Source organism: Barbatula barbatula (assembly GCF_947034865.1).
Source record: "Barbatula barbatula genome assembly, chromosome: 10".
NCBI classification, from domain to species: Eukaryota; Metazoa; Chordata; class Actinopteri; order Cypriniformes; family Nemacheilidae; genus Barbatula; species Barbatula barbatula.
Window position 1 is genome coordinate 17,893,308 of NC_136773.1, and position 27,871 is coordinate 17,921,178.

Genomic DNA, 27,871 nt, shown 5'->3' on the forward strand with positions numbered 1-27,871 from the left:
GTTTATAGCAGTAGCTACATTGAAACAGTGATGTAAAACCATTGTACTATGATGTAAACTGAAGGATGTGGAACAACTGATTTATGTTATATTTTTAAACAAAATCAGATTATTTCCATGACGCATATCTGAAAGATGTTTTTCATCTTGAGTCTCAAGCTGAAAAAACGGGGTAGTATGTTGTGCTGTGTGGACATCATTCAGCCACAAGAGGGAGATCTTTACTTATGTAACACTGTCTTGCAACACTGCAAATCACCAATTTCTTTCCATTTTCTCAGAAAATATGAAATTAAGATGAAAATATGAAAACTAAGAGGAAAATATGAAATATAGTGATTTAATGCATGACCCCCTTCTTTTAAAAATGTCCAGCATGAGAACAAGTAGTTTGATGTTTTTAACTTATTGTAAAATCACCTCAAACTCTCTGCAGTTTACATGCATCATTTTCTAAGAAATGCTCTAATTGCCATTTTATCAGAGAACAAAATGGCTCCTCCTAATTTGGTTTGAAATTAGTTTCGTTAACATTTAAAAAATGACCCCAAATCACACAAATATGAAATGTTATTTATTAGATATGTATTAAATCATACAGCTAATAAAAACCTTTTCTTAAGGCAGACAGCAGCGAGCTTTAGCTGCAAGATGGAAAGTAAAAACAAAGGCTGAACGTTATATTGTAACCGACTAAATCTGAACGGCAAACCAATGAATCTGAATTGTGCAGCTGCGGCTCTCAGATAAAGATGTTCAGTCAAACTGTTGTGATTCGTCCTCTGGTTCAACATTTCAAAAAAGGTGTTTTTCATTTGGGAAAAACAAATCAAAACACAGAAAACAAGAAAAAGGGAGTGTCTATGGCTTTGTTTTTACATTTTTGCATGAAAAAGCCCAAATTAGTCAAACATGACTGCAAATATCGTTCGATAAGAAAGAAAAAGATATGATTCTTTTTAATCAAACCTGGAAATTTAAATTTACCTTATTCAGAAGTGACCTTTTACTAGTGCAACCTTTGCTAAACCAAAGAATACAGTGGGACTTCATTAAACCACTAACACCAACCAAATATCAATATTATCACTCTAAAACACCACTGACACGATCAATGTTCATCAAAACCGAGCCCCAGTGAGCTTATTAGGAATAAATCAGTTGGTAAATAAGTGACTTTGTTGAAAATATGCTTTTTACTTAAGGCCAACCCAAGCGCAGTTAAAAGACATTCAGGGAAAACATTCAGTTGGGTCAACTGAGCACTGACCATGCTGGTTGGCCAATAAAACCTTTTTCCTGTGTAAAAACTCTTCGGCGAGAAACAGATCCTCTGCACTTTCTTCAGTAGGATCCATCGACGAGAACATGGATCTCTCCTAAAACACATTACAACCAGGAGAAAGTGCTTTTGATTGCGAATCATTTTCTCTCAGTGTTTCTGATCTCACTCCAAAATCAAATCCACATTTAATTGCTTCTCTCCCTCCAAACACTGCTATGAAAACCGTGCTGGGAAATCACAACATGGTTATGATCCTCTGGAGAGCCCAACCTCCAGAAAACATACATTTAACACTGAAACAAGAAAGCGGCAGTCGCCTCTCTCAAGCGATGCAAGACTGCAGAGATACAGAGCTTGGATTGTGGGAGGAAGGGTTTCACAAAAAAAAATCCTCTCTACCGGCCAAACACCCTGTTTTTCTTCTTTCTAATCTATTTTTGTGTGCACATCTACAAAATTTTAGGAGAAAGAAGCCAGAAGAAGAGGAAAGATTGATGGCTTGTGTGTAGCAGACATCATTGACAGGTAAAGGCCCCATCAGTAAGAGCGATCTGTGGCTTTCTGCTGTGAGGGGAGGAGTTTAGGATTAGAAGGAGAAGTTAGGAGGGAGAGAGAGAGGTTTGGGGTACAGAGGTAAGGCCCATGATCCGTTTCTGCTCCCCCCCAGTTGGAGGAGGTGAACGAGGGAGAGGTACAGTCTCGCTCTTCTACTGGTCAGTCTGTTTTCTTAGCCCAGGCCAGGTCATCGCTGCGTGGCCTCTGACCCATCGATCTCTCTATCAGCCATTCCATTCTCCGCCAGAATCCCACTCTGTCCAGTGGGTAGTTCAACCACCCTGAGGGAAAGAACGGCGAGGGTAAGTAAGTATCTTAATACACTGTCATAGATTTTGAGATCCAAGAGTACAATTCTCTTGAAAAAAAGGTCAAACCGCATTCCTTTTTTGCATTTTACTTTGCAATGTCATAAAATTATCTAAAGCAGGTGTTAACCACAAACTAAGAAGGTTCAATGTGATAAGGCAATAAGCAAAAAGCAATAATGCAACCAGTTTTTTTCTGGACAGCATTTTCATTGCATTCTTCCCTGCAGTTCAATATGTTTAGACACTAATCTTCTCCGTATTGTGACATATATGCAAGTAAATAGCTTTCCTGGAGCGCAGTGGATAGAGCGTGGTGCTAGCAACGCCATGGCCATGGGTTTGATCCCAGGGATTGCACATACTCAAAAACAAAATATGTATAGTAAAATGCAATGCAAGTCGCTTTGGATAAAAAGCGTCTGCCAAATCCGTAAATGTAAATGGCTTCTTAAAATTTAAAAAAAAATGTAGGCGGGAGAAGCGAGTCTCAAATATCCCCACCCTCGTCCCATTACTCATTTATAAAAAAAACATTAGAATATTACATAGAAAAGGAGAGTTGTCAAGTTCACGTTGACTTTAAAGACCATTAATTCTTTGTCTTACATAAAAAAATGAGAGCATTCCACATGTCAAATGAATCCGTTTTTTTTACATATACTGTGACAAAGTCATTCAACAGCAACATAAGACTAGTCTCCCGTAGCAAGACCTTCAGCATGAACTTATTGCCACTTTCGTTGGCCAAGGCCCACCCAATAGGCTATATGACTGACAGGTAAAGCAACCAATCACGTTTCGTCTTGCGAAAATGTCTTGGAAATGTCCCCGTAGTAACAGACCGGTGTAAATTCACGAACGTGTCAAAAGTTAACAGCAATAAAATGATTATAAGTTTATTCCGTGAACCTTGCATACTTTTGGGAAATAACCGTTTAGTCGATCGTGATTAATTCTTATAGCAACCAATGTAAACACGGCAGGTTACTGCCACGGCAGGTTCAGACGGCTTTGTTGTTTCCAGGCGGTCCTTTAAAGAACACAACACGCACGTCTACCGGAAATCCTGTGAAATTTAACCAATCAGATGACGACTTTGAACGTGCTGAAGTGTTTCCAAAAAAGTGAGCCTTATGCATCAGACGTTCAGCCAACGGATCGTGGGCGTGAAGTCTGAGGCTGAGACTAACATAAGACTGACAGCATGATGAGACACATGAAAACTTTGATAAAAATCTAGGTTATCACATCAAAAAATTATATTTAAACTTACAAATATTACTGTTGTTGTGAATATGAACTTGTTTTCTTTGCAATATTTGAGGTCTGAAAAAATCCAGAGCATCTTTTCTGTTATTTTGAACTGTTTCTGCAGTTCTCATTTTCTTCAAATAAAAACAATATTTATATTTGAAATTTGGGAGAAATATAAATAGTAAACTCAGAAAAACATTGGCGCATCCCTAGTACCAACCCTTCAACATTACCAAATACTAAACAATAAATACAAATCTCACACTAACAAAATACTTAAATAACAGAAATTTTAAAATAAATAGAGGTGTGAAGAAACACAAGGTGTTTGATGTGTAAAACCAACTATGCAAATTCATCCTTTCGTTGAATGACACAATAAAAAAGAGAAGTGGAGAGAGGGAGAGAGAGAGGCAACAGTGCAAGGGCAAGACAAGCAAGAAGGAGAGAGCAAGGACAAAAGAGCAAGACAGGAAGAAAGAGAGGAAGCACAGAGAGCAACATCAGAAGCGCCTGGATGGTGACTCCCAGGGGATGGACAGAAGATCAGGCAGAAGCAGTAGAGTAATGTACACACTTACTGCTATAAATATGTAACAGCACCCCACCCCCAGCCAACCAGCCTGAAATTCACCATATACTGTACACACACACAGACTTTGTTTTCAGACGTGCATTCCATTGGCTTTAAACATGAAAACTATTTCAGCCAAACAAACACACAGGCATGTAGATGACTTAAACACAAAAGGATGGGCAAACAAAATTACACAAACAACAGCACATTTCACTATTAAAGAACAAATGAAAACCAAGCAGATGTGGTTTTACCTTTTAATATCATTACTGTACCATGGACTTCCACTTAACATTTATTACAGGACATCCTTGAGTTTGACATCACAAACTACTTTTCCAGGACTAAACCAAGGAGACATGGGGCGGGTTGCATAAACTGCTTGGACTTGTCTTAGAAGTAAGTCATCAAATTCGGTCATAAGTTCTTTAAATCAGTTACATAAAAAGGTAGATTGGGCTAGTTGAAAATTGAAAAGTAAGACTGATTAGTCCTAACTAACTGTTAAGACACACCCTGCGTTCCAATACTATCCGTCCTAATAGTATTCGAAAGTAGAATTAGTACGTCACAAATTGTAGTATGTTGAAAATAGTATTCCATAGATTCCCGGATGGTCTCCTACATCCGGTAGAACGATGCACACTATAACGGGTGATATTACCCACAGCTCACTGCGAGTAGGCGGAGATTACTGACGCTCAATTATATAATTGATGCGTCACTAAATTAACAAATGTAACTATACAGTAAACATCACATATTAAATAATGAATGAATAAATACCTTATGGAAAGAAGAGCTGTATTTTGATGTGTGTGACAGTTTATTGGCCACAATGTTGTCTAGGCAACAACGGCCACTTCCGCTTCCTGTTAGTACGTCCCAGTGTGTGCAATCTCTTTTGCCATGCACTCAAAAGTAGCTACTATTCCAACACAAAAACAGTACCTAATATTAGGCATAGTATAAGTAGGCGAATTGGAACGCAAGGGCAGTCTCAACTTAGCGGCTAAGTTTATGCAACTGGCCCCTGGTCATTATTCACCTTGTATACACCGTTCCTCGTACCTTGATCCTGTCCATCTCAGCTCCGTGGTGAGTGTGTGTGTATACACCTCCCTCAACAGTGACCCTTTCGGTACAGAAGGAGAGCAGAACAGCTCATCATGTTTGTTTGATTTTTCATCTTTGTCAAACCCACAGACCCCCCTCACGCAGGCCTATTTGTTAGCACTGACAGCAGGTTAGCATTAAATATACATGGAGGTTGTCAGCCACTGGCACACACAAAGGCGGGCCTCTGCCCCTGGGGACTCGGGCAGGGAGGGTGGAGGAGCTGGGCTCACGCAGAGAGACTCCCAAGTGAGCGACCCTTTTCTCTCCCTTCATCAGTGTCTCCCAATGGGATCAGGGAGCAGCAGTGGAAAGGAAAGGAGGAGGGTCAAAAGGACCGGTCTCCGCTCTGGGGCATGCGTGTGCACACACACATCTGTTGTCCGCTGGGGCACAGGGTGACGCACAAGCATCCTCACTCCCCTCTCTCCCAGAGATGCACGTCGCATACTGAGTGCTCAAGCTATCATGGGATTTTAATGCCTTTACAGACAAACACACACACACATGCAGCTAAAATGCCACTGTCTTTAACAAAGTTATTTTAACCCAATATTTACAGCTACTGGCGATGCAGGGCCACGCTCCAAAGAAGAATCCTTGCCAGATACTGCGGGTCACTATGATCCTCTACATAAAATACCCTTGGAGGAAGTCAACCTAGAAGACCTCACTACCTGAATCTTATCCAGCACAGCCCACACTGACGCAGCCGAGCACATACTATTGTTGTAAAAATCCCTGCGGGTCTCTTGGTTAAACATTCAAGATAGGAACTAATGCAAGGCTTTCATCTATTGGGAATGCCCCAATAAAAGTCAATACTGATGCGAGTCAAATTTTGTCCGAAATATTCTGATATTGCAGCAAAAACTGATATACAATTACTAAACTCTAAACTAAAACTAACAAATATTTCCAAAACAGATGCTTTTGATACCTGTAGTGATGCAGTAGTAGGTCTCATGGGGCGAGACATGATGGATGCGATGGTGGTTCCGTGGCAGCACTAGGTGGCAGTCCTGCAGAAGTGTGACCCAGCGTGGCAGGCTGAAGTAGGAGTGAGACCACTTGTGGATCTGATTAGTCATGGTTACAAAGACCGCCAACGCAAAAACAAAACATTCCCAAGGGTAAGACTCTGCAAGGGCATCTGGGAAAGAGAGATAGACGTGTAGGGGAAAAGTGGCGGGGGATAGAGAAACGATGGGAAAGGTGGGTAAAGAGATAACATTAGATGCAAATTAAGATGACATGTCTTAAAGTGTCATTCCTTAACCTTTTAGTATGAGAGTCAGTGATTACATTTACCTTACACCTTTAAAGGAACAGTTCAACCAAACATGAAAATTATGTTTTCATTTGACCTCGAGTTGTTCCAAATCTATATAAATGTCTTAGTTCTGATGACTATTTGGAAGAATGCTTGTAACCACACAGTTTTTGGGACCCATTGAATTCCATAGTAGGAAAAATTGATTCATACATACATTTTTGTTGAACACAAAAGAAGATATTTTAAAGAATGTAGGAAAGCAAACAATTCTGAATTTTTCCTACTATGGTAGTCAGTTGTGGCCTAGAACTGTTTGGTTACAAGCATTCTTCCAAATATCTTTCTCTGTGTTTATTAGAAACATGTCTTTGTTTTGTTGGCAATCGGCGTGTACGTGCAAAATGTACAAAACAAGAGGGTATTAATGTGATGATGTGTTGCTTGGTGTAGTTCCATAGCTAGTGTTCTTCTGGAAATAATCGTACAGCTGTATCTCTCATTTATAAATTTGATCAAACTATCTCTTCGAAGATATGACGTATGAAATACTAGTGTATAGGCACTCAAGATTAAAACAAGATTGGCATAAACTGCCTGTGATACGCGATCTTTAAGATGAATGTAGGGCACATAAACCACTCCAGAAAGTCAAACTTCTAAAACAAGTCACGCTGACTAACTTCGCAAATACACTGAATGTGTGACCGGAAATGTGTGTAAGTCAAAGGATGAGTGTGCATACCTGGTGGGTAGGAGAGAAATTTATAGGCCATGTGGGCCAGAGGCAGGATGGTGATCATGCAGTTGTCTCCATTAGTCTCTATGAAGTCATGCCGCGTGATGGCCGTCGGATCAATGTGGTGCTCCCGGAATGGCCGAATGAATGCCTGAATAGAGAGAGCAGTAGAGAGGTGCAGGAAAAATGGAGGTCAAGGTTCAATTGCAAAACAGGTGGGGGTGACTAGGGCTGTGATTTAGATCCATTACCTTATGCTAATGAAAGATGTCTTATGATCAGATCAATCTAAGGGTCAAACTAGGAGCTACCGATACATTTATATATGTATAAGAGACAGTTAACAACTCTGTTATTCTTTTTTCTACCTGAATATTGTTGGTTCTCATGGTGGAGGAGGGCATAAAATACATAGTAAATGCCACGTAAGATATTTATAAATACTGTTTGGTCAAGTTGTCACAAGGTGGCTTTGATGCAATGGCCAGAAATTATTTCAATATGTACCAAATTCATAGCAATATATTCAAATAATTTGAAAATAATTTATTTTTTATCATCTATAATAAAAAAAATTCTCCTTCAATAAAGTACTTTGGATCAACTATAAAAGTTTATTTTACAGTTTTTATCAAAATAATTTATTAAAGAGAACGAAGGATTGTCTGCTTTAAATTTCTACCGATTCTGAGGCAGAATTGGGTGGGGTTAGATTTCGACTGAAAGACCCAAATTGGTGCGTTGGCGTTACTAGGGCCTAAATGAAAGATGGCGCTGCGGCACGAGCTAGAAGTTACGGAGCGGAGAGATAACCCGGCATTAAACAGCACTTCCCCATGGCTCTGATCCAGCATCATAAAAAACCATAACCCAGCAGCACCTGTCACTCATGCCCAGGAGTGCTGCTTTGAGACGGGAACCCGTCTGCGAGCGCGCGGGTGTCGCAAAATGAAAGGGAGTAAAAGAAAAGATGGTATAAGCACAAAGGAAAATACAAGAATGAAGGTAATTTATTTTCCACATAAAAAGGAGGAATCGTTTGGAGCCACATTACCATAGCGTTTCAGAGACGGCGCGGGGGAAAAATGTCATTATCGCGTGTTTGTGGGCTGAACTCAATAACACCTATATCTGAGAGCGCGTGGCGACACTCTGCTGGAGCGTAGAAAACTATCTGTTGATATTTCGACAATTATGTTCCCTCCTGTTCTCCTCGTTTCCTTTCTTTCTCTCTGCGCACGAGATTAAAAGAGCGCTAAGCCCCAGACAGCACACAGTGTGCGTGTCGACTCGCCGGCATGCCGCGGCAAACCTGTGCCTCGCCACCGCTAATCCCACACCGTTTAACGGCCTGCCTCACCCGCCTTCTGCCTAATCACGACATCTTCGGATTGCCCTAGCAACCCAGCCAAATCCAGGAGCCTGTCCTCCCCCACCCTTAACCCAGAGCAATCAATTTCATTCTCATCCTTTTCTTTCCTCCTCCCTGCACGCATTGCTCTTAAGTGCCCGTTTAATCACGGTCATTAATGATTCTCCCTCAAGTTGGTGCTTCTTGTTTGAACATGTGGTCAAAACCCATATATATATGGGTACGCTAAGTGGCGCCTTTAATCTGCTGGTTAAGGGTCTTAAAGCGCAACGTTCTTAATGTCTGTAAATTCCCTCGCTTTTTTTGAAGTTCGATCACTCCCAGGTGGCGGAACCTAATTATCCTCGACAGCAGAAGGATCGGCGTCGACTGCCGAGCCGGGTGGAAACCCCTTCACGGTGGGGCGGCGAGGCTGAGGCATTTTACACCACAGACGGATGCAGATGAAAGCCAGACAACGCGGGGCCCCTCGGCCCGATGCGCAGCGGGAGTCGGACAGGCCGTTCAGATGACCTGCTCGCTAGGAACCAAAGAGGGCCGCCTCACGGCCTCAGATGCCCCTTTTCTGTCGACAGGGTGCTGGTGCTCGATCTGGTGAGTTTCTGACTGTTCTAGGCTGGAAAAATCAGGTCTGCGCTGGTCCCTAAAAGCTGCTGAGTTTAGACAAGTGTCCACTGTAATTTCTCCGTTGGTATAAAATACGAAGACATAAGGATGGAAAATGACTTTTCTGAATCTAATTTGTTATATAGAAGTAACTTGTTGTTGCATCAAAAGACATTCAGTCAGACTACTATGTGCATTCCCGTCATGGTTTGTTTTTTGAAAACCCAAAACTTCCAATGTTCTTTATTGGCCAAGTTATGTTTGTCTCATGAACCTGAAACCAAGCACTAATTCATCTATATAGATTTTCGGATCACCGGGCCTTAATAACCAGCATATTTACATGGCCCACTTACAAAAAGCAAAAGGCCATTGTTCGACAGCACACACTGTCCAGAAAACAATAGGAAAGATCGATGTTAATCATAAGACACGCTCAAATAAAAAAAAACTGTCAAAGGTATTCTGATCATTATTAAAGAGTATTCTGATCATTGCTAAACCTGTACATTTGTCATACAATTCCACTGTAATCAAACGTAGCGTTTATTATCCTCAAAAGTAGCTTTATAATTGACAAATGGGACCAGATTTAGCTTATTCTCCTGTCACTCTACTGCCCCCTTCCTCATATCAGTACAATGACCCCTGCCAGCACAAAAACACATAATACAGATTCATGGCTCCTGCATGGCTAAAAGGGAAAGCAAGTGTCGGCTGCTATTTAATTGGACAGTGAGGGGCTGACCTTTTCCCTGATTGGGCAAGGAAAGTGCGACCATACTATGCATTAATGCAACCCTCCTGGGTTTTCCCTGCACCCTTTGGGGTTGAGAGTGGGGTGTGTGAAGGGGAGGGGTTAAGATGGGGCTCTCTAGGAAAGCAGGAAGGGCTAAACTCCCCAGGGCGAAGATGGCATTTCACACTCGCCGCTTTCCAGCCTGGTAAACCACAACAGGCCAATAGAGCAAAAGCTGATATGAAAATTAAACAGGGTAATTTGTTAAAATCAAACAAGATACTACGCTTTGAGACCACAGTGTTCATATGAGGGCGTGTGGGTGTATTGTGGGCAGTAAAATATTCAAGGTTGTGTGCCTGAAATGTGTGCCACCTCCAAAGACACTGCCATTATTACTAGACCTAGTTAATAACATTTATATGGGTTGCATAATAGCTAATATAAGTGCAAAATGGATGCCAACCACTGATGTAGAAACAAAACAATAGGTCTCTTTTAACTAAACAATCCTTGTGAAAATGTAAATCTACCCCTAAAATCTGATTAGTTAGAAATGCTGTACCACAAACATTAAATGTTGATTCAACAACATATAATACTTTGGTCGCAGGGTGTTATAGATGCAGCAGGGCACTGCCCTGTGCACAGGCATTGGCCCATTATTTTCTTACCTTCCCAATTACTGGGATGTCCACTGAACCCCATGTATCAGCTCCCCAATGTACCATCCCAGAGGCAAAGTCTGCTGTCACAATACCAGTCACTGAGTGAGCAAGAGAGAAGCATGTATTAAATTCACTGGCCATGGAAATAACGGTGACCGTGAAAGCATGAAGTAGCATGTTTCATTGTTTTGTAAAGACGAAACACGTCTCATCACAGATCCGAAGACCTACCAATGCCAAAGATGATCTTATAGATGTGCACTGTGGAGAAGTTTATGAGGAGAAAGAAGAAGTTTACAATGAAGAGTGAGAGGCACGAAATTACGCAGATCCACTCCTGGAGTCTCTTTCCTACGGGACAAACAAACATATGAATGAGCAAATGCTGCACTTTTATAAGGTCTTTTGTTTTAAAACTAAACTGCTTACAGTGAGAACTTTCTAACATTTACAGCACAATGTAAATATGTCAATTAAATCACTTTTGTTAACAAAAAATAGAAAATGAAACTATGAACAAGTCAGCCACAACAAAATTACTACTTCTAAAACAGGTGTAACCTAATAACTGAAAGTGTCATCTCTTATACTGTTACTTAGGAGAATTAATAATGTCTAAGTCAACCACAGTGACCACTGCGAGGTCAACGATGGCAGCAAGCCGACATCTCTCAATAGTCCAAAGGCCAACGGGGTCAGCGGACAGGAGACGATCCGAACGTGTGTTAACCGTGTGTGCGGGCGGTGTGCGTTTCCCATTATCGCATGTGCTAGAGAGTAATCGATAAGACTACGACAAGTTGTAGAGAGAGGCTGGGGTCAGGATCTCTTGCGATGGCAGCGTGTGCCTGACACAGCTAAACGTCCCAGGTCAGGGCAAAGGGCATCGACGGAAAGGCCACAACGGATACTGTTCGGACCACCATTACAGCGGTGTGTCACAGCGGGCGTACGTGGAGGATAATTAAAGTGCTAATGTATTATTCACAACAGAGCTGAGAATAAGTCTATATGGACATAAAGCACATCTCTCCATTTCTACCTACACTACGTTCAATCTCCATTTTTAAAAGCTTGCATATTTAGCATCTGACTGAATTCTTCAATTTCCAGTTTTCTCTTTCCTTCTCGAACTCCTCCTTCTCTCTATCGTTCGCTTTCCCTCTCTCCTGTTGGGCGGATACGGAGCGGCGCAGTGGACTCAGCTCTTTTGAAAATTTAATGCCATTAGAGGAGCCGTCCTGAGTGGATTGGGAACGTGAGGAGGTTGAGAAGAAGATATTGATGACAGCTATTTATAGCACCTCAGTGGGCCAACCAACACCGTGCCCCTGACTGATGGACCACGGCTCTTATATATACACGAGGCTGCCTTACATCTCACTCATGCAGTTACAGTATGAGAGCCTCAACCTATAGCATACAAACTTGTATTCCACAATGCACCAGGTCATCGATCCTGGAGTTCAAGAAATCACATGTCACTTTTCACACTAGAGGTTTTGCTACAGACCTGAGTTCAATTAAGCATAACGTTTCCTTCTCTGGGCTATTGGGAAAGCTGTCTTTTGAAATCCTGTGCCAGGAAGGAACCAACTTGAACCCAATGCGGAAAAGGAACAAAGGGTATGCTCAATGTGAATGCCGGTACGGTTCTTTTTCATTTTTTGAGCTCATGCTGCATTCATCTCATGTCAGTTTTTAAATCACAAGACCATTATATATTCTGGTAGCCTTTTTTTATGAAAACAAAACTATATATTCTAGACACATTCTATGTATGTTTATACAAATAAATAGTATAGTTTCAATAAAAAGAACAAAAGAACAGTAAGGTTCTAAGGGTCAATATTATGTTACATATCATGATACAATAAAGCGAGATATACATCTTGGGGCTATGGAGATATTTTTACTATATGTGACCCTGGACCACAAAACCAAGCAAGTATATTTGCAGCAATAGTCATCAAAATATTGTATCGGTCAAAATGTTCTTTTATGCCAAAAATCTTAAGGATATTACATAAGATATTTTCTAAATGTCCTACCACGTGTTCTTTTTGAACTTCCCATTCAAGTTTGGTCTCTATGCAAAGTTTTTTTTTTTATTACAATTTCAGCTTTCACATTCATTCCAAAGTAATTCCCACGGTAAGTCAATAGAGAGTGTTTAAACAAACCTGTTTCTTTATGGCAACGGCCTCCTGCTACATCTGTATATTGAAGTATACTGTTATTTGTAAAATGTATAAATGTGTATAATTATGTTTGTTGAACGTGTATCGTTAATGTGTATGTTATTAGTTAAATGTGTCAATTGTATTCTGCACCGTCTGGAGCACGCTCCCAAGCTTTTCACTCACCACGGCACACATGCTGTTGGTGATATGACAATAAAAGTGATTTGGTTTGAACAGTTGTCCTCTGATGGGCGCTTTTCTCAGTATTTTTACTTTTTTGCACCCCGACATTGCAAATTTTCATATAGTCTCGACCAAATATTGTCCCACTTTCAAATGATGTATAAATCTCAATTTGAAAAAATGAAACCTCATGACCGGTTTTGTGATCCAGGGTCACATACAGTATGATGGGTTTAATCCTGTTGATTAAGATGACAAAATGTTACATGTGTCAATATATTTAAGACATATTTTTACTTTTAATTTTGTGCTTTTACGGACTTATAAAGTTATCTTTCATTTTCATTTTTTTTCCTTTGTAAAATTCTGTTTTACTTGACAGAAAAATTCAGAATTCTTAAATTCTTAAACAAAATGCCAAATATTATAAAAAATTTACAAATTCACATTGTACTTGGTTTTACATAACATCACAACATGTAGTACATGACCGTAAAACCCCAAATTGGAACACACCATTGGTTCAAGTGTAAAGATAAAGCTGATATAAATTTCCTTTAAAACATGAGATTTGTAATATAAATGTTTCCACCTATAGATTTTACACTTTGTTGTTTAAAATGATGATACACCTATTGATTATGAAAGCATTTACTAAACATAATCGATAACCTGATACTTAAAACAGACTGTGAGGACTGAGTCCACTCAAATTTAGCTTCCGACTCATGTCCATGTACCAAAAATGAACATGACATTACATTAAACTTGCAAAACACCTGTTTCAACACACCAGTGAAGAGAAAAGGAAAGGGTAAATCTTTCAGCTGACCTAGAGCATTCAGTTCTCATGTTCAGTTTCAACAGGACGGGGAGAGTATGACACAATGGATTGTACAGTTGGTCTAAATACTGTAGCTCAACAGGAAGTGTGTGTGTGTGTGTGTGTTTAGGTGAGAGGCTTCCAGGTGCAGCGAGATCCAGGTGTGCTTTTGGCTATAGGAATCAAAACCTGTGCACTTTTTTACAGCAGTATCACAGCAACCAAGGAAGTGGTGTTGAAATTTGAATGAGGTTAGCATGTAAGCCCTGTTGCTATTGTAATGGGTTTTGTTTTTGTAGAGGAATAATATTAGAGCTCTACCATTAGCATTCGGTGCATTCGGTATAGACACACGGTAGAGAGAAGCGGGAAAAGATCCACCACTGTTTAACACTTCGCAAGACACCATCCATGCGAACTCTCCAAATTATTCAGAGACAGGAAGCAGAAATTACCCACTCCAGCACTTGTGCCCTCTCTTTTCCTTCCTGTCTTTCTCTCTCTCACACACACAGACATGTACGTACACACTCTTGCAGCAGTGGGGCCACTGTCAGGTGATCAGCGTCAGTCCTTGGATCCTCTCGCTCCCCGGTGAGGGCAGAAACTAGGCCAGGCCTCGACAGAGCCACCGTCGCTGCGCAGCCAGGAACACCGTCCCCCTGTCCACGGGACCTGAGTGGCGCGCTCATTAATACAGTCCTGACAACAACGTGCTCCCCTGCAACCCCCTGCACCATCGCTCACACCCGCAGCCCCCTTTCCCGCTCGCTGGCGTGTGGAATTAACCTGGGAGGGGCGGGGGAGGATGGGGGGGTGCTAATAGGCTGAAATTAATCAACGACGCCTGATTCGACGCAGAGGGGCAGCGGGAGTGCCAAACAATGTCCGTGAATGCTAATGGCGTTCTTGCTCTCTCTCTCTCGTAACATGCGCAAGTTTCTGCGGCAGGCTGAAAAACGCCGTCGTCCATCCTTGAGTTTCGCTGTGGTTTCTGCTGATGCATGTAACCGTGAGAAAATCTGCCGGAGGCCCAAAACTAAGGATGGGTCATAATGGTCAACTAGTCCATTAGTCCATTAGTCAGGTCGGCCAGTTTGTCTACAGTCTGCACAGTAAAAAAAAACTTTTTTGAATGGAAGAAGGCACCTTAAGACACACATAACCAGTCTTATTAACTTCCTTAAAGGGAAAGTTCACCCAAAAAGGAATATTTACTCATCCTCGTGTCATTCTAAACCTGTGTGATTTACTTCTGCAGAACACAAAAGAAGATATCTTGAGGACTGTTGGAAACCAAACAACACTGGCCCCCGTTGACTTCCATTGTATGGACATAAAACCTCTCTGACATTTCTCAAACATTTTTGAAAAACATTTTTTAAATGAACAATCTCCTTATGATAGTTGCCAACCCAGAATATTGAATGCTGAAAAAACTTTAGCATACAGAAAACGTAAATATTACCTTTGATATTAAATTGCCCAAAATGCAGTTAAATTAATGAGAACAGGAAAACATAGACAGCTCTAACAAGGTGATTTGGCTGCTTGGCCCCCATGCTGGGTTTAGTCAAAAAGAGGTGGGGTGTAGGAGGCGTGGTGACGGTTTATCACCTGTCACGATTGCAGAAGTCAGCGAGTGTAACCAGTGTGTGTTGTTTGTGCTGTAGGGAGATGGGTGTTTTTCTGTCTCTATCCAAGCCGAACAAAGGGCTCTTTTCTCCGGCGGGCTCTCCTGATGAGGGTGTGGTGGTGCAAGGGCCCCTCTGTTCTCAGCTGAACTGCGGTATTGAAAGAACGACTCTCACCTCCTTCAGAGATGTAGACAAAAAGCAACTCAGTCTTAGAATGGCAGCCTTTCAGAGTGCCGGCCACGCCACAAAGTCCTGCCAACATGCCATGACTGTGCCATTCTTTAGCCCGATTCACCCCCCAACAATTTCAAGGGCATCTACATGTGGGCGAAAGGAAACGGTATTGATTGAAGAACATCAAATGCAGGCCAGGAAAATGAAGCCCGTATTAGCACAAGAAATTATATTTAGCGGGACACATAATGGCAGAGACACACACACATTGTACCCTTGCCAGCTCTCCATAGGCCTGTCTTCAGAAGGGACATTGGAAAAGAAGGGAGACGGGAAAAGTGGGTCATACATGGCGAGAGGAAAAGAAAGAGAGTGAGAGAGGGAGGTAGAATTCCCCTGATTGGGACAAATGGATCAGTCACAGGCCTTGTTGCTTTCATCTGTTCTCAGTGGACAACTCAACCTGGGACACACACGGTAACATATGTATCCAGATACACATGCTTCGACACACTTTGTGCCAAATAATGCTGTACTGTATTTTGTTTTCAAAAACAAGTATGTGGATTGACACATAGGTTGCTTTTGTTACAATAACACACAAAAACATACACAGAATTGCTCAGCAAACTCCACAAAGAGCATTTTAAGGACTTACAGGGACAGTTCACCCAAAATTCTGTTTTAAGACTAACCCTCTTGTCATTTGAAACCTGTACGACTTTCTTCTGCAGAACACAAAAGAAAATATTTTGAAGAATGCCGATAACCAAACAACAGCGTGGTACCTATTGACTTCAGATTTGTGTCTATACAATATAAGTGTTGGATTCAATTGTGCGTTGAGTGTGGAACACTACAGTTACAGATGGAAAATGTTAAAATATCACCTCTACCGTACAACTTTAAGATGGCTTTGTACTAGCCAGCTCACCACAGAATGAGCGTCTGGCAACCCTCACAATTGAGGAGAAAAATGAGTGGACACACTTGTGTGTGTACCCAGTTAAACTGACCCTGATAAGAGCCACAGATGACAGGCTAAGGAAAGCGTGACCCCTGAGAAGACACCCCCTCCCCACAAACCCACACACACCACTTCCTTTTAATATCCAAATCTCCAGAGTACCAAGCAGTGAAGGTCAAAATGAGAGGTTGTGCGCAATCAGTCACGACAGACAGATTGAACGAAACACGTGTCGCCCCGTGAACTGAAAAATTGTCTTGCTCGGATCTTTATGGTGACTACAATCCGGACGACTGACCTATGGAACTTAGGAACTTAAAGAGTTAAGCGGGTTTATGACCTTTAGATTGAAATTCATTAATAAGGGAAAGAGGGATTAAAATGCAGAGAGTGGATTTTAAATATTGAAAATTCACAGCGGAGCCACTTCACTGAGAACTCCATACTAAATACGCCGTTGATTGAGGACGGTGCGGGGAAGGGCCGTGTTCGGAAATGGAATTTAGATAATAGTAATTATTCGGCTCACCCACTGTCTCTGTCCCTAACTGCCACAAAGCCACCTGAATTTACACAAAAAAGCTGATGGAGAACTCCATCAAATATTAATAACAGGCTGTGTGGTTCCAGTCCAAATGTATTTGGACGCCCTGGCATGCTTCCGTACGTGTGTGTAGGCATGCAAGAGAGACCCACATGTTTGTGTGCGCCGTTAACATTCTGACGCATTTGACCCCCGCCCACCCCCGAAGTGCCTAAGTGTGTTTTTGAGTGAACAAATCCGTTTTTGGATCCTGTGTACAGCTGAGGTCCTAATGCATTTAGCTGCCCTGGTGTGTGTATAATTGAGAAGCCCAGCAGGAGTGGTTGCAGGTAGCCAGGTTCCCCTCCCGCCTACCTATCTTTCCTTCTCTCTCTCTTTTCCCCCTTGAGATCCCACTTGGCTTTTGTTTACGCTGCCGGTGAGCAGTTAATGCTGGCGCAGTGACCATAGCAACACTCATACTCATAAAACACTATATTTACGCTTCTTGTAATATACCGCAGTAAGAACAGATCACTGTGCTGACCCCTGTTGGCATGGGTCACCTGACCAGATCAGATATACGGCAGCAAGCTAACTGCTCCTAACCTCAAACCTGTGACCTTTTGACCGCAGGGTCTGGGACGAAGAATAGGGAGTGTTCGCAATGGGATAAATTATACAGCATTTCTGGCACAAAAATATGATAGACTTGGTTCTGGGTCTGCCAGGGGGCAGTGTTGGGACGTGGCTAATAAGATTACATGGCTAAAAGACTTAAGGTGTTTGACTGGGCTAGTGTGAATTTACTTGAAGATGAACAGAGTTAGAAATGCTAGTTAGCCTTAAAAAAGTGTCTTTTAAAGTCAGATTAGAGATGTGCAGTCGTGCACCCAGAGGTGTTCCATCTCTAAATCTGTGAAAGCTGCTTCCAGCAGATTTGAAAGAAAAACTGCGGTCATCAGACTACACAGACCATTAGACAGACTCTGCAGTTTGCTACAGAGAGAACACAGCTAATTTACGATTGGCACTTGTTTTGTAAAAGAATTGATATTGGTGAAATACTGAATATTCACAGTGACTTTGCCGGTGAAAAGAAATAAGGAATGTAGTTAAACAAATAGACAACAGGTAACAGGTATGAAAAGTGTTAATGCAGAGATGTTTTAATAGCATCTGATATTTCCTTCAGAATCATGTTTACAATAATGTATGACAATGAAGGTCTACCAGACAATTCTGGAGGTTTCAATGCAGAAATGAAAAACTTATAATTTTCAAAGCAAATATGAATCGACCTGTACAGAAAATCAAATGTAGCGTCAGTTCTTGCAGGTCACGTGAGTCTAGCTTGCATCAGCGGATCAAATCAGGTGCAGCTTATGAAGTGAACCAATAGTCATACAACACATACTAGACCGCCTCCTATTTAAGTTGCCTTTCTTTGCTCTTTGTCAGCTGCTTAATCGTGCCGCATTTAAAACCCACCTCCATCCCCATATCTGCAATATCTACCAGTATCTGTTCTATCGGATCATTTTAATTGAATCCTGCTGTGCATTATGAACTCTTTTGGTTCCCTGGGAGGGGGGACATGTATTACTGTCGTCCCGCTCGGTCCATGGACAGGCGGAGAGTTTGCCCAGTTTGAAGAGTTTCATTCCACCAACCTTGAATATTGCTATTGTTTAAATATTTGACGACATTGATCCTGACAGAAATTTAGTTTGTTTGTTTGTTAATTGTGACACTGGAACCAGTCTTTAGTGGCATGGGATTTTTTGTAATAGCCAAAAATACATTGTCAATGGGTCAAAATAATCAGTATTTTCTATTTTGCCAAAATGTATTATGATATTAAGTAAAGATTTTTCTACCGTAAATATATCAAAACTTTATTTTGTGTGTAATATACTGTGCTAAGGATTTCAATTGGACAACTTAAAAGGCGATTTTCCCAATATTTGAATTTTGTTGCATCCTCAGATTCCAGATCTTCAAATAGTTGCAACTAAGCCAAATATCGTCATATCCTAACAGACCTTACATCAATGGAAAGATTATGTAAAAATCTCAATGTAATAATTTTGACCCTTAAGAAGATTTTGAACCCCTTTGTTGTTCCGGGTCACAATTAGGCAGTAAATGTTGAACCGGTGAGGGACTATTGTTTAAAGTGTGTCATATCTGTGTGTTGTCCTCAAGTAACCAGCATTCTTGCAGGTATTGTAAAAAAGGGTTAATATATAACCTGTGGCTGAACTGTTCACTGTAACCTTTGTTTCAGTGCAATACCTTGCTTATCAGAAAGTACTTATGAAAACTGAACTTTTGTAGATGTAGATCAGCAGGAGTGTTGAGACTGAAGGCAGGGTTATGCTCTGTGTCAAGCAGACGTGTCTGGTGTCTCATTCTACCGGCTGATCTCTATGCTGTAACACACACCCCTGGCCCAGTGCCACAGAGCAGAGAATTTGTCTACAAGGCAGAAGGCTAAAAGATCAATCTTTGTCTTGTGACTTCAGAGTCTTTTGTAACTTTAATTTCTTACATGGAAACGTTGCGTCACCTCTGCAGTATGGTCACTATTGGCATAGCTAAAGGATCGGAAGTATAATGGACATGTAGTTTGCAGTTGTTATAAAACAACTCCTAACAAGCTCTAAAGACTCCTGCTGTCAAAGGGTCAGAATGTGCAAGCTACAGAGAACTCAAAAAGTATTTGGACACATGTATTATAGTCATTGCATAAGGAAAACTAAAATATCACCTGGATCCTTTCTCAGAAGGAACTCATGTTTGGTTAGAAGTTTTCAAAACTGGATAAGATCTAGGAAATGTTTGCTTTAAGCTACAATCCGTAACCTTTGTGGTTAGAAATTAACAAAAACTGTTATTAAGCAGCACATAAAAAGTATTTCTTACCCTCCCCTGATCCAAGAAATGACATTAACCCAAATAAAGATAAGGACATAAGAGATAGCAATGTGGAGGCTTATGTTCTGGGCCCGTATTCACAAAACATCTTAAGGCTAAAAGTACCTCCTAACCTGCATGTTTTGGAGAGACTCTTAAAAATGATTGGACTTCTACATTTTTGTGCTAAGATTATTTCACAAAGCATTTTAGCTCTTAAACTAGCTCCTAAACCCGTGAGATGTTAGGAGTAGTGAAGAGGACTGCTAAGACCAACTCACAACAATCCTAAAATGGATGAAACTCCGGCGCTCTGCCCTGAAACATAAACATTTTAGAAAGATTTCATGACAATGAGCTTTTCACGAAGACTATGCTAACTGTTTAAAAAACAATAAAAAACAAACAGTTTGATTTATATTAATTGGAATTCACAATAAAAACATGAATTTTGAAAATAAAAATCATTTCAGTTATCAGTTTTTGTAAATTAACTCATCCCTTTTAATTAGTAACTTTCTAATATTTAATAACTGTATATTTTATGATTACTGAATATATCTGAATATATATACGAGTACATTTTTAATTTAAGATCTTAATTTAAATATGTCAGCGTGATACCTCATTTTATAATATTCCCATGAATGACTGACAGAAACCCATCCTCTATCAGCCAATAACTGTGGTCATAGTCAGTAAGCTTGCTGAAATCATCCATAGCAACGAAGTCAACCCCGCCCTTTCTCTTAGTTTAAGATTTGTTTCTGCTCCTCAGTAAAAGTTATCTCAACAGCATTGTGAATAGGTTTTAAGAGGAAACTGCAGCTATTTTGGAGAGCTCTAAGTGGTAAGATAAAATGTTTTGTGAATACGGGCCCTGGATTGCTGCTTAAAAATGCTAAATGTTTTGCTTAAAATATGCTTATGCAATGCTTTAAAAGGTTACGCTTGTGCTATGTTATCAATATTGTTCGAATGGCACTTGGTTTGATATTTTGCTGTCTTATGCAATGACAGACAATTTCAAGTCCTGCTTAAGTATCCGAATACTTGAAAGGGTCGCTGTACAGTATAAACCTCTTACATTCAGGGCTCAGGCAAAATGGGTACATAACACAGTGACTGCAGTTAGAGATTAGATTTAGAGGAGAGAGTGATAGGGTGGTGAACCTAAAATCTCAGAGGTTAAATGGACACAGCAGCTTTAGTCTGGTGACACTCAGTGTGAATTTCCATCACCAAGCCCAACCTCAGGGTCAAGGTCAGCGGCATCAGACTATCAACAGTAGAACATCAAAAAAGAACATTTCCAGACACAAAGGAAGGTAATGTGCCTAGTTTTCAGAGCTTACAAACTATTTGCTTATCTGCAAGATTAGTGAGATAAATAAATACTGAAGTGTTTGACAACTGATAAACTGATAAACAAAAAGAATGGCACAATTATAGATCAACGTATCCTTTCATCTATGGCACAAACTTTTCTGCAGTCAAGACATCAGCCTGCCACAAATAAGGACCCGAAGACACCGATTGGAGTCAAGATCGCTGACTGCATGGGAAACTAGATCTTGCAATGTAATACTATATTGATCTCTCTCTCTCTAAAACACACACGCCCCAGTAACCAGAGCACGGCGGCTGGCAGAGGCGATAGGGGAAACAGAAAGTAGCCTGTAAATCCTGTTTACTTTGCGGCGAATCTGTAAAGTGGGATAAGAAGCACAAAGAGCAGTCAGCGGTGCATGACACACAGACATATGGTGGGGAGAGGCGTCCAGCTGTTTTGCTGTCCTGGGGTTACGGTAATGAGCCAGAGGCTTCATTGAGCAGACTGAAGCCTCATCAATCCCTTTTCACCAGTAAGCCTCCGCGGCGCTTCCAAACGCCATTCTCGCTCACCTCACCGCAGACTCGCGCAGGCACGTACCACCCTCGGATCGGCCTCGCATGTCTCCAGAGCGTCTGCTTTTTGCATCCTCGACATAATACTCTGTGGCTCAACCCTCTTGTTTCCTTTGCCTTTCCATATGGACTGCAGATCAACATCAGGTTAAAGCCTGCTGACTTACACAAAGAATTCAAGCATCTCTTGGGAAACCAAACAATTGCATTCCAAAACCTGGCACTTCATGTAGATAAAAGTTTCAGTTTCAGTTGGAAAATAACTTGCAAGGGTGCTGGTTCGATTTCCTCAACTAGCCACCAGTTAATGCCAAGTCTTCCAGGGGGATTGTTCCTGTAAAAACACGTGACCGCTTCTATGGTGATATGTGAAATTCACAGAAAAAAACTCCTTTGGAGAAAAAATCTCTAAAAGTGATTAAATGAACGACATGGGCAACATAGGTAGTTAAATTTGTCAGAGAGTAAAAGTGTGGTAGATGGACTGTGTGCCACACGCTAACCACGACAGATACAAACAATCCCAGCGTACTTTCCTTGAGAATCCCACAGACAACCCTATCTGACTCCCACCTCACAGCTGGTGGATATTAAACTCTACTGAGCTCATCTAAAAATGCAGTCCACAATCCACCCCCCCAGTCGGTTGAGAGATGCATCAAAACATTAACTTGTTAACCTCGCAAATTTCTTTCAACCGTATTGTTTACGCTCTGGACGTGTCGGTGGTAGCGCATGCTTATCGTGCTGGGTGCGTTGCCAAAGAAAATGGAGTGGTCATTATCATTCCTAATGGCATTTTGAGTTAAATCAATGTATTTTTAATTGCAGCTGCAAACCACAAACATCCCCTGACACAACAAGACTGATTCTGGGACCAGGGGACTGCGGTGGGAAAGTTAACAGCGAAAGCTCTTGCTGTCCTAAATCTTGTTTGAGGTGTGGTAAGGTTGGGGGTTAAAGGCTTTTCCAAACGCTGTTAATCTTTGACTCATGATGTGAGACAATAAAAAAGTGAGACTAAGAGCATAGCTTTTATAATTGCAACATACAAACCTGTTTGATAAACAGCATGTAACTCACCTCCAAAGCCCGGCACGAGATGTGGTTCATATGCACCAAATACAGAACATAAAGGTCTTTGTGTCCACAAATATGTGTTCATGTTCGTAATAGTTAGTTCTGATCTTTGCAATAACTTTTGTTATGTTAATACTTAAGTTAAAATGCACAATGTTGTTATATATGATATGTCATATTATTACATAATAATTAACAATGTCAAAAATGTTTTATAATAATACAAATCATCTGTATTTCACATGACACGAAACCTTATAAAATCAAATCTTGGAGCGGGTGCTATAAAAGCATATGCATAATAATAATAATGTAAAAAGTAATGTTCTCAATGATTTCAAACTGACCTCTATGCACTGTGCAATAAGGCAACTTAAAACGTGTGTGCTTTCCTGGCCTTAGTTTATCTCATTGGTGCAGCAGCAGAATGATTCACAGATCTGTCTCATGTCACCCGTATGCTTGTCTTACCCGGGGAGTAAAGCTGGGCGAGCTGTCGGGCTCCAGCATGCTGTGGTCCCCAGCGAGGCGCTGTACTGTGTGCAGCCGCTCCGTGTTCATTCCCGTTCGGATCCTCCTCTGCCATAGACCGGTGCCTGATCTCCGTCTCTGACAGTAACGCCGCAGCCATGCTCCCTTATTATGGCCGGTTTTCAGAGAAAATGCATCAATAATGACGCTGTGTCATGCATTTAGTGATGAATGCTTAGTAAACACGGGGTTTAAAGACGCAATGACACACCTCTCCTGATAATCTCACAGAGGTTCCTACTTCAGCGAAACATACCCGGAACTAAAATACGCACGAACCAACTGCTGGAAAATGTTTTAAGGTAAAATAATTATTGTTTACCTCGTTTCATCTCACGGGCGCAGTGACAGATAAACACATATTGTTCACCATAGATCATCTGAACCGGGTCATTAAACTGACCCTAATAAAGTGAATATTTACAAAACTTTTCGTGCGCTGTCTGGTACGGTGTTCTTGGGGTTAGTGTTAAAATATCAATTCACTTTGTCACACGAAAAAATGCAATCATGGTCTATTGTCAGAAGAAATTGGTAATAACAATAAACTAACATGATCGTAGAATTGTTGTGATTGGCTAAAGATTCGTGTGCGTAAACACGTGAAGCTTAAACGTGTTTGTATTAGGAGTTGATGAAGTACTTTATTGATAGTTCCTTACGGCTCCGGCGCATCTGCCGTGAGACTCGGGATGCTGATAAGAAATGTCTTGTAATAGTTTATCAACATGAACTACAGATAAGACAGTCGTGTTGTCTTTCTTTCTGTTCTGTTTATTTGTTTGTTAATGAACACACACACACTTAGTGAATGTGTGCGACTGACTGATAGCGAGTAAGCTATAATTAAATCTAGCAATTTAAAGTAATTCTATATAGCAACACAATATAATAATGTGTCGGTGAAATTTAAATTGTAGGACTGTACAGCGGTGCGCATCAGTACTTACGTGAAGGCATTGGTTGAACAATGAAATACATTATATTTAGCATTTTAAGAGATAGGATGTTGGGCACTAGATTTTTGTGGATGGTACGTGAAATCACAAGCTATTTTTCAAGTATTTAGGAGTTACTCGTACGGTGTGCTGAAGCCAGTTTCCCGGGTTCAGATGCCCCCTGGGACCCGTGGTGTATCGTTGCGTTCCGATGGCTGATTTCTGGGAACAGCAACGACCTTCTGTCCGGCTCAAGTTATGAGACTCAGCGGCCGAACCAGCTGCTTTAACACATGGATGCAATTAAAGTGGGAGCTGCGCTGCTACAAGAAGCAGCACGGCTTTAAATATATGTTTTTATTCGGCGAGTCAGTTGAATTAAATCACTTGAAAGCATTGCATTTATGAATGGACTTCTCTTTGGTTACGCGGAATGACAAATATTCTGGGGAAACTTGCATGAATCATTATTTGTTTTGTATTATTCAAACTGCCTGTTATTTAATACTTTATTATTTTCTTACTACAATATGATCATGAAAACCTGATAAATTTATTTTACGTTGCAATTAAACCCATAGTCTACACGGTGTCAGTTGCCCTGTGAGCAACACATCATCACACATCTCACCGTTCTGTGAGTCCGACTTCTGCCCCTCTTTAATAACAAAGCAGCAGCATTTACAAAATGTGTATGATTTTCCGTTTATCTTGTAAATTTAATAGTTTTCTGATGTTATAAATGACATTCAGATTCTGGTCCTGCTGCTGACATTCATTTTGAACACCATTAAAACAGCATGAATCATAGTTTGTGTAAAACAGTGACAAGTGATAAAATATGGGCTTCACTTGTCTTCTCTCCTGCAGGTGCTATGTAATCATTCTGTGTTAACAGTCGACTTTATTTCTTTCTTTAAAATGTTGCTGCTATGGATTACGGTGTAACAATATTTGGTGTAACTGCAAATATTTAATGCTATCAACAGCATCATTGTCTGATGAAATTGTGCATTTCATATCTAAACGTACATCCTTCCAAGGGTTCACTTTTCATCATTGTCATATTAAGGTTTATGAGTAGCTCCGACTGATTTTTATTGTTCTATAAAAAGCATGACAAGACAAGAAGAGTTCACACAGCATCCGGGAAAATAACTCCTCTGACATCCACCACTTCAGTTCTATTTATCTGAGCTTTGAAAGAACACTCACTTCAGATTCATGGATTCCCTTTATTCATGATTTATTTATTTGTTTATTTTCAACTGTACTAGTTTATTGCAATCTGGTTAATTCACATTTAAAAAGCAGACATCATCCAGTTGCACTGAAATCAATGATATTCATTTTTACAACATCCATAAGGCCCATGTACTGGAAAATCCAATCAAAACCATTATGTTTTTTCTTTTTTCTTTATATGTTTTTTTGTCTTTTTGCTGTAATTAGAAAAAAGAAAATATATAACAATAATAATAATAGAAAGGAAAAATATTACGACTGGCAAGCAATCACAGCACAGCACAAGTACCTATTTACTGCAAGAAATAAATGGTACAAACAAAAAAGGGTCGAGAATATATGCATTTAAAAGAACAAAATTGGCACGTATGAAGTTTGATACATGAAGCAACAGGGGACAAGATATGTATTTCTAGAGATTAAAATCAGGCATAGGGTGTTTCTCCATCCATTTTTTTCTTTTGTCCCCGAAAATAAACAAAAACGATAAAGAAAACGGGGGGAAATAAGGAACACACAACCAGGAAGAAGGGATGATAAAAATACTGCACGTAGAATACCTTTTTCTCTCCATCTCCTTTTTTCTCTCCTTTTCTTTTTTAATAGCATATCCCATTAATATTCATTCCCCACCGTTCGTAATAGCTGCGCCTGGTGGCGGAATCGTTAGAGTTTTACATGTGAGTAGCAAATGACACTTTGATTGGCTGTGATGTTGAAATGTTCCTCCCCCACCGGGCCTGGGTCGGGGTTCTAGGCTGAACCGGGAGTCCTGCGGGGCCCAGTCTCACTGTGCGTGCTGGCTCAGTGTGTGGTTCTGCAGGGGAACAGAAGAGAACACATGAGGAGAGAAATAATAAGCTACGTGCCCACACCTCCACCCGTCTCCTTCGCTCTCTCCCTCTATCCATCTCTCTCTTTCCATTTACCCACCAGGCCTGTCCGTCCATTTCAAGGCTAGCAGCTCCACTTTTGACAGAGGAGTTCAAGCTTTGCAGCTATGAGTGAATACCTTCCCTTTTCCTCTTTTCTTTCTTCTCCACAACCTCCCATTAAATATTGGGCACATGTGCACTTAAAACCCCATTCACTCATCCACCCACCTACACACTCAACCTTTACCAAGCAAAAACACAGAGTCAAATTCTTCTTTCATTATTTGATTTAGAGATTTCCATCGTCAATGCAATCTGAAACAATGATTTGTTTATTCTAGAGTCTTGTATTACTTTTCAATACATAGTTCTGAATAATTTAAATCATCGCGTTGCCCCACAAGGCCTTCTGTGGACTCTAGAGCACAAAACATACATTTATAACATACCTTTATTTTGAAATCATATATAGTAGCCTGTGCCAAATAAAAAAAATCACAGCAGTACATGTGTATGTATGACAGCACACAAAGGAGGTATAAAATCATTACGGCGGAAAGGAGACAATGATCACGTAAAGAGTTGGATCAGATGGATTTCGCAGAACAACAGCCGTCGCAAGCGTGAAGGGTTAAACGAGCGCCGCGGATATGCACAGGCTAAATGATTATTGTGTAGCCGCGGTCTCTTGGCAGCTCTGCTGTTCCGGATGCTTTTCCCTGGACCATAAACCCAATTCCCAGAGAAGAGCCAGCAATCATCCCCCTTTCCCTCTCAAAGCTCCTTACCAAGATTAATCTCTCCGAAAGAGATAGACTGTGTTTTGATGCCCCAATATAAAAACGGAAAAAACAGGATGGGGGAGACAAATCTACAGGATTAAACATGTTTTTTGTTGATAAATACTTATTCTTCGGGCTCTTATCTGAGTGCACATATTTTGCAAATGATTGCTGGCAAAAGGGTATGGGCAGTTGCAGCCGAGGAAGGCCATACCACTGGGTCTTAAAATCCCAGACCGGATAACCAATGGCAGCCTATCAAGGGAAGTATGTCTTGCTTTTTCCAATGCTGCCTTTCTCTTCCCACCCCTTTTGCATGGAACAGAGAGGAGACGAGCGTGAGGAGGGCTCTTGAGCGAGGAGACACATCTCTCTGGGAGCCACTGACCCCATTATGAGAGCAAACCACTTCTCTTTTTGCATTAGGTTACGTGCAGTACTACCCCCCTCCAGCAGAGGCCAGCCTTGTCTATACCTCGAGCCTCAAGCTTTGGCATTCAGGCAAATAAGATAAATATAGAGGTGAATACCGGACAAAAAGCTAACATATTGCAAATCATTTGTTCTCATCACGAAGCACCTGTTTAACATATTGGAATTACTGCAAA

General features: G+C 40.9%; 2 protein-coding genes across 3 annotated transcripts in view; both read right to left on the minus strand.

Moving 5' to 3' along the window:
• Window positions 1–327: 327 nt before the first annotated feature.
• On the minus strand, window positions 328–23,861 carry LOC306899191 (plasmanylethanolamine desaturase 1). Of its 2 annotated transcripts, none has more exons than XM_079465289.1 (7): window positions 23,635–23,861; window positions 23,364–23,528; window positions 10,727–10,846; window positions 10,502–10,593; window positions 7,117–7,261; window positions 6,039–6,251; window positions 328–2,121 (listed from the first exon to the last, which is right to left on the minus strand). In XM_079465289.1, the coding sequence occupies exons 2-7, from the start codon at window positions 23,521–23,523 to the stop codon at window positions 2,000–2,002; spliced, it is 852 nt and encodes a 283-aa protein (XP_079321415.1). In that variant the 5' UTR covers window positions 23,524–23,528; window positions 23,635–23,861; the 3' UTR covers window positions 328–1,999. The 2 variants fall into 2 exon arrangements, with proteins under 2 accessions (XP_079321415.1, XP_079321414.1); XM_079465288.1 differs by having other exon boundaries at window positions 23,746–23,799.
• Window positions 23,862–25,580: 1,719 nt separating this feature from the next.
• Window positions 25,581–27,871, minus strand: part of znf423 (zinc finger protein 423) — a 135,570-nt gene continuing 133,279 nt past the window's right edge. The window contains exon 8 of the mRNA XM_079466138.1: window positions 25,581–26,423. Within this exon, the coding sequence (XP_079322264.1) occupies window positions 26,394–26,423 (30 nt within the window). The 3' untranslated portion in view covers window positions 25,581–26,393. The remainder of the gene's footprint in view (window positions 26,424–27,871) is intronic.

Bases quoted from the DNA above. Each gene is read 5' to 3' on its own strand.
- LOC306899191 (XM_079465288.1), bottom strand. The intron at 7,262-10,501 runs GTAAGAAAATAA...CTCTCTATTCAG, and splicing joins ACATCCCAGTAATTGGGAAG to GCATTCATTCGGCCATTCCG. The intron at 6,252-7,116 runs GTATGCACACTC...TCTCTTTCCCAG, and splicing joins ATTTCTCTCCTACCCACCAG to ATGCCCTTGCAGAGTCTTAC.